This window comes from Fragaria vesca, linkage group LG7 (assembly GCF_000184155.1).
Source record: "Fragaria vesca subsp. vesca linkage group LG7, FraVesHawaii_1.0, whole genome shotgun sequence".
In the NCBI taxonomy this organism is placed as follows: domain Eukaryota; kingdom Viridiplantae; phylum Streptophyta; class Magnoliopsida; order Rosales; family Rosaceae; genus Fragaria; species Fragaria vesca.
This window is the reverse complement of record NC_020497.1, coordinates 9,469,907-9,477,214: the sequence shown is the minus strand read 5'-3', so window position 1 is coordinate 9,477,214 and position 7,308 is coordinate 9,469,907. Positions and strand designations below refer to the sequence as shown.

Genomic DNA, 7,308 nt, shown 5'->3' with positions numbered 1-7,308 from the left:
GTACGTCGCTCTCTCTCTCTCTCTCTCTCTCTCTCTCTCTCTCTCTCTCAAGTTGTCTTCTTTGTTTTTGTCTGCCTCCTGTATGTGGATTCCTTTCTTTCTACTTATCTTTTCTATTAGTATGTGAGAGAAAATATAAGCTTCTAGGACATGAGTCATAGGACCATAGTAGACATCTACCTCAAACCTTGTTGGTTTTTATCAAACTAAAGTTGTTCAAATAATGTTTTTGCAACTTATTCATTTGCCATTTTATATATGGATGAACTATCAATTTTCTGCTTGTATCTCTGAGTTCTTTAAATACCTTTTTATTTTTAAGTTTTTACTATTTTGTTGTCTAATATCTTTTAAGCGACTAACCTCTCTGGCCTTGAGAGCTTGGGTATGCTACCTAGTCTCGTTTGTTTGTTTAGTTAAGATGCCTAAAGATTCCAAAATCAAGGGATACTCAGATTTGGCTGAGTAGATAAATAAAAGCTGATTTGCAATGCTTTACTGTAGTTGCACTGGAGCTATGGTATATTCACCTTAAAGTTGTTTTTTCTTGGTAGCGTCCCAAGGGGCACACTTCAAGGATGTTGAGGCGGAGCTTTTTCTGTAACCTGATTGGAATTTGCCTACCTCATGAGAGGTAGGAGATGGACCATTTGAACCTGGGGAGGGTCTTTAATTAAACTTACGTAATTATGTGTCTTAGGTTGTGCAAGACTCATTCTTGGTATCCATTTACGTTTCCAGGAGGTGTATATTTTTGTCAAGATTGGTATGCTGATTGACTTTGTGGTTTATTTTATGCAGATGACAGCTCTGAAATCTGCGAACAAGGAATTGAAAGGAATGATGAAAACTGTTAAGATTCAAGATATTGATGTCAGTAATCTGTTCCTGTGTTTGCTTCCATTTATTTTTATGCTAGCTACAGTGAAAGTATATCTTACTTAACTGTGAATGGTCTTTCTCTCTGTAGAATTTGCAAGATGAAATGATGGACCTGATGGATGTGAGTAATGAAATTCAAGAGACGCTTGGTAGAAGCTATAGCGTTCCTGATGACATCGATGAGGAGGAACTTATGGGTGGTAAGCTTGGAATCATGTCAAATGCCTAATATATTTCAGTTATGGTGCATGTTCAAAAGCAGCAATCTTTCTGATTTATGTTTAAAAAAAGGCTTTTGTGAAGTAAATCATCTAAATAGTTTTAACTTTTTGCATTATTGGTGAATCTGGATGTGTGACGTTTCTCAAATTCAGACTTTGGGGATATAGAATAGAGGAACCTGCCATGTTCATCTTGTGGTCATTTTGTAATTTAATCTGACCACTATTTTGTTTTACTTTTGCTGTTTGTTTGTCTGGGAAACGTTCTTGTTCTGTTCTTACCTGTTTACTCAATTTTGTGTCCAGAGTTGGATGCTCTAGAAGCAGACATGGGCATGGAAACTAAATCTGATGGGGTACCATCCTATCTCCAACCTGATCGGGAATCAGATATAGATGGAGAGCTCAATTTGCCTTCAGCACCCATAGGACATGCAGCAGTTCCAGCTGGAAGAACCAATGGCCAGGTATACGCTCTAATCCAATTTATGCATGATTAAAACATTTGCTTCATGCTACCGCAATGGCCTGAATGCCATTCATCATTTTCACTTTTTGCTTATGCTAATTTCTTCACAAACAAATGTTTGCAGGCTGAGGATGAATTGGGTTTACCTGCTGTCCCTCGGGCAACACTTCGTGGATAAGAGTATGATTAGCTTTCTCTTGTGCATCAGGGGAGCTGAGTTCCATTTGTAAACATATTGTGCAGAAGTATTCATATTCAGATTTTAGTGTTCAAATTTATGTATTGGATTAGCAATTGTTGATGGCTTGTGTGGCTTTCAACGTACTATAATAATACTAGTGATATTTTGGAACGTAAAAGGAGGGAGGAAGTCACATGAATAAAAGGGTTAATGTCTATTAGTCCTAAATTTAAGATTTTTATTCCCACCAACAAAATTAAATTTTTAAATTCTCAAGAGCCAATTTTACACAACAAAAAAATAATTATATTTTTAATAAATTAAATAAACTATAATAGACCATTATAAATGTTTAGTTCATGGAAGAAGTTTTTTTTTTTTTTTTTGTTGATCCATAGAAATTAATTTTAAGACACAATACCTTGTTTTCTTTAAAGGTAAAAGTACTCACATCTTCACGATTTGAATTAATTTTTCTATGAAATCGATGTCATTAAAAATTATTTCTTACAATTTGCTCAAAAAATAAGGTCTAGTGACATTTTATGTAAAAATAAAAATAAAATAAAAATCAAGAAATGTAGATACAGTGAACAAATACTTGTATTTAAAAGTAAAATAGAGATGTAGAGAGAATAATAGGTATATAAGCAAATTGAATTTCTACAAGTCAAATACCGAGACCAAAAATTTTATAGGTGCTTAGTTGTCAAATTTATTTTCATCCACACAGAAAATAGGTAAACAAGTAAACAGTTGGCATTTTTTCTTTTACTAAAATTTCTGCAAGTCCAACAACTTAACTGAGAAAGCATCTCTGAAAAAAAAAATTAAAAAATAAAAATATTATTGAGTAAGCACTTCAGTCATTCTATAATCTTCTCAACTTCAAAATATACAGTACAACTCTTCCAAGAATGAAACATCAAAAAATCTACATTTGTATTTGGTTTACAAACATAGAGAGCCCCCCAAACCTACTTTTTACTTGGACTACTGACTATCCCATTTAAGAAATTACAAATATTTACAAATCATGAAGGCAAAAAGACACACATGCCACTCTTATTCATCTTGCACACATACAGACATTGAATTTGATTCAAATAACTACAGTAACCAAACGATGGAGATACAGCCACCTTATTACCACATATATATCAGAAATCCAGAGCCATTGGAATTTTGCAGCCAACAATTAGCAGCTAACTTCCCAGGGTAAGCAATGAAGAGACACTAGTTGAATCTACCGCTTGGGTTCATTCACGTTCTTCCCCTCAAAGAATTCCCCCAGCATTCGTTCGAGATCCTCCGCTGTGTACCTGATGTACTTTTGGGGGTTCTTCCCATTCTCAACTAAAGGCCTGTGATACAGAAATTAAACATACACAGATGAAGGTGATCACTGCTGGTAATAATGCTACTGATATTTTAAAATGAAATTGTACAAAGCTAAATTAAGAATCCTAAACTAAGTAAAGATGGATTTAAACCATAAAACCCACACAAACAGAATGCATAACAACTATGTATATGTGCAACATTGGACCATATGGCTCCTAATCATAAAATAATGAATATAAATTAAGTAATTAACAACATTGGACCATAGGGACCCCTTCAAAGCGACCTCAACCCACATCTTCCTTAATAAATGAACTCCCCACTTTAAGACAACTACTTCAGTATATTTATTTTCTCTCATACAAATACTCTTAACAAGAGCACTAAAAAATTCATTTTTATTCTTCCTCAAAGTCATATAAACTGCAATGTGAAGTTTGTGTAGCTGGCAGAGGCCAGAAATCAATGACATAACCCACCCATAACGTTTGATGAATGATCTGTAGGCAGGCAATAAGACTTCGGCAACTGCAAGTCTCAGTGATTCTCGCAACTCGGTATCAGGAACTGTCCACTGAGATTGTTTTTGATGGAGTTCTTCAAATTGCATATTAAATGTCTTGAACCTAATATGAAATGCAGTTCAGCTTAGCAAGAAAGTGTATAAAAAACTAATGCAATTAATTATATAATTCATTTTTGATAATATACAAGTTGAGATCAACCTATCTTTCACAATAGCTCTTGAAACTCCACTACTGTTTCCTCCATCACCAGCTACTGAGCTGCCTCCAGATGAGCTCAAGCCTTGAATGGTTAGACACTGCAAAATCTGTGAAAGAGACAGCACCAGCATATGACAAGGTGTTAAAGAAAACATTTCAAAGATTCATAGTTAAAGCAAATATATGATGACGGTGAAAAATACATACATAATCTCTTTATCAAATTAAACGAATACATGCTTCTTCACCAATGCATTATATAGTATATACAGCAAGAGTGCAAGACAAACCACAGCTGTCCAAGAAAATAACTTGATCGGCTAATGCTAGAAACAACGACATGACAGTGGCTTTAGAAAATTAATGTGATTGAAATAGTATAAATAGGTCCGTATCTTAGTGTAAAGAGTTGTGCGTTTGGAACAGTTAACTTTTATTCAAACTTTGGTATATATTTTGAACACAAAATTTATTTATTCTCGTCTAACTTTTAAATTATATCAATTTCTGGCCCTGCCACTGGATATGAACATAGATGGGGCAAATGAGACAAAATGGTTCTGAAATAAAATAATTCCTTGCCCCATTTCCTTTTCTCTCTCACAGTATTATTTCCACCGCCCCCAATCTGAATGAAGAACATAAAGGGGTGTATCTCTAAAATAGGTGGAAAGCGATGCCTATAAATAAGTCCAAAACTACACTTCCGTAACAGGACCTTTTTTACACCATAAACAGTCATCCTAAGTCTACATTGGCAGACCCTAAGTAAAGTTTATCATAACCTACTTTTGCTGTTTTATTTCAACATCTATGAGGAATAGTAGAAGTTTCAATAAATCCATATATCAAGCCAGTATGCCATCTACAAAATAAGTTGTCTTATAATACTATAACAAAAGCAAGATATTAGGATAACATTACATGCTATGCAAGTGGTGAATCGGTTATTGCAGAGATAAATCTGGGTTATAGGCTTCACTTCTATTTTCATTAAATATATTTTGTGATTGTCAATTGTCCTTGATGGTTTAAATTGATTTCTAAAGCTATAAATCTTTATAGATTATTTTGTAAAAAAAAGTGAGTATTGGCAGACAAGCCCCTCTTCTCTTAATAATAGCATACATAATTCCCAAACAAAACATTACCCCAAAACCCTCAGAGAAGAAAAAAACTTGCTAAAAGTATAACAATATCTAGTAAAGTATGTCAATAAATAGACTTTTAACTTAAACTCGATACATGCCAGGTAAGATCATCAACATTACTTGCACTGTTCCCAAGTCTTAAAAATGCCTTAAATATTTTGTTAAAAAACGGCGGTTTGTAGAAAAAAAAAATTCATTAGAAGGCACAAGTTGCGCAAATGTGAATAGAATTTTTAAAATAGATAACTAGATCTCAATCTAAAGACTAGTGACTTCTGTTGGGTTTCCAGCCCATGTGTTTTTCCTAAGGTGTTTCGTCTTAGAGTACGGTGGTTCCAATAAGGAAAGTAAATCCTTATTGATGATGGTGTACCTGTAATCTTTTGATTACAGAGAATGAAGGAGGCATTATTGCCTACCACTAATAGGATTGAATTTCTTAGGAGAGAGATAGGAAGAGAAGAGAGTCCTTGTTTTCTTATTCTTTCTGGTGTACCCATTATTAATATAGTGGAGGGTGTTTTCTGCCGGTTGACGTAGGTAAAAGTCTTGCTGAACCACCTTAAATTTGTGTTCTTTGTGTCTTAACTCTCTAGTTGTTTCTCTTGGTTTGCTGTGCTTGTTTGGGTTCCTTGACATACATAATGGCCGATATCACAACAACTTCTACACATGAAAGATCTCAATCAAAATCAATGTTTAAAAAAGCTCGCCTCAAGCCTCGTCTAAGGCTTAAAAGGCTTAAGGTGGTCAGAAAATTACGTCAGTTTAGGTGTTAAGGCAGCAAGGCTTAAAAAGGCTACGCCTTTCACATTTTTAAATACGCCTTTCACGTCTTTTACACATTTTGCTACGCCTAGAAATTATTTTATTTTTTTGATATATATTTTTATACTGAAAAAATTACACCATTTTGTAAAATGTAACCCCAAGCTTAAATAAGGTGAATGCTAAAACAAAACGGTATATATTTGATGGAAAGGAAGACAATTATCTTACTAGAAGAAAAGGAAGAAGTTCGAAGACATTAACACTATACATAAAAACAAAGAATATTGGTGATGCAAAACATGCTAACACAAATAGCACTTTACAGTTATTCTTAATGTTGTATTTAACTATTTACAAAATAGTTTTTTATATTTAATTTTTATATCGTAAGGCTTACGCCTTATGTGCCTCAAGCCTCAAGGCTCAAGGTTCTCACGGATTTACCTCGGGTTACGCCTCAGCGTTTTAAAACATTGATCAAAATACAACACAGTAGAAAAGACACCTACATCAGCTTATGTCAAATTTTACATTGATCAATGGCATTGGCTTACTGACATCAAACAGGCGGATTTTTGACAGTACATATTAAAGGTGTCCAACCCGGCAAGACTTTCAACTTTCATTACTTTCTGTCTTAAATTACACGTTACTCTTGGTACCTTAATTCCATCATAAATGTGGCCCAAAACGCAAGAGCCAAGGTGAAGTACAAATATTAAAGCGAAAGTTTAATAAGGTTGTAAGAAAGCACCTTTCCCCAACCATTTCTTTTGTATTGATTTGCATGCTGCTGCACAATCCTACGGTGTATTTGCACCCAGTCATCCCCTAACAAATCCTTGGCTTCAGATCTGAAAACATAACACTAGAATGTCAGTAGTAACAAACAAGAAAAGAATAAATATAAAAGCATAAAAAACCCTTGTATGCCTTTATGAGTTTATGTAATATGGGAATTAGGAGACAAACCTGCGCACAGATCTGACCATATAATGTATATTGTTCATGAGAAACAGGTGAGTTAAGGCTAGATCTCTATACTGCTTAGATTTCCCATCCAAATTAGTTTGAAGAGCCTGCATAATTTGATTCGTGACAGATGCTAATTGTGAACCACCTTCATCTTCATTTTCAAATTCCTTGAAAAGTTGCTTCAATGTTGATTGATAACTGTAAAATCATACTGTTGGTTACTACAGTACGTGTACGAAGTATATATGTGTCCATATGCGTATGTTTGTATATCTTATGCATTTGTATTGATATGAAAAACCATAGCTAAACCATCGAAAGATATAAGGACTAAAGCAATATGTTGATCAGATAAATCATAAGATGATTAAAAATATACAAGTACTTGGATAGCTACATATTCCAACCATTTCACAGTGCCAACTATCCGCCATATCATGAAAAAAAACTCCATTACACCCTATCAAGACACAAATGGATCGCATTTTATATCAATAGACTTGATATGTTACACAGCAGGTTTTGGAAGGGAATTTAAGAAAAGTATGAAATTGTTAAGGCCATGCTACACCTTAACAAGATAGGGTGT

The 7,308-nt window shown here is 34.2% G+C and overlaps 2 protein-coding genes across 2 annotated transcripts in view; one reads left to right on the top strand and one right to left on the bottom strand.

Moving 5' to 3' along the window:
* The window catches only part of LOC101293038 (charged multivesicular body protein 5-like), a 3,511-nt gene extending 1,523 nt beyond the window's left edge, over positions 1-1,988 (top strand). Inside the window, exons 3-6 of the mRNA XM_004307024.1 lie at positions 802-873; positions 971-1,082; positions 1,410-1,570; positions 1,697-1,988. Coding sequence (XP_004307072.1) covers positions 802-873; positions 971-1,082; positions 1,410-1,570; positions 1,697-1,750 — 399 coding nt within the window. The 3' untranslated portion in view covers positions 1,751-1,988. The remainder of the gene's footprint in view (positions 1-801; positions 874-970; positions 1,083-1,409; positions 1,571-1,696) is intronic.
* A 591-nt stretch (positions 1,989-2,579) lies between these two features.
* Positions 2,580-7,308, bottom strand: part of LOC101292740 (exocyst complex component 7-like) — a 9,447-nt gene continuing 4,718 nt past the window's right edge. The window contains exons 8-12 of the mRNA XM_004307023.1: positions 6,717-6,917; positions 6,499-6,598; positions 3,823-3,929; positions 3,577-3,723; positions 2,580-3,117 (exon numbers count right to left, since the gene is read on the bottom strand). Coding sequence (XP_004307071.1) covers positions 3,000-3,117; positions 3,577-3,723; positions 3,823-3,929; positions 6,499-6,598; positions 6,717-6,917 — 673 coding nt within the window. The 3' untranslated portion in view covers positions 2,580-2,999. The remainder of the gene's footprint in view (positions 3,118-3,576; positions 3,724-3,822; positions 3,930-6,498; positions 6,599-6,716; positions 6,918-7,308) is intronic.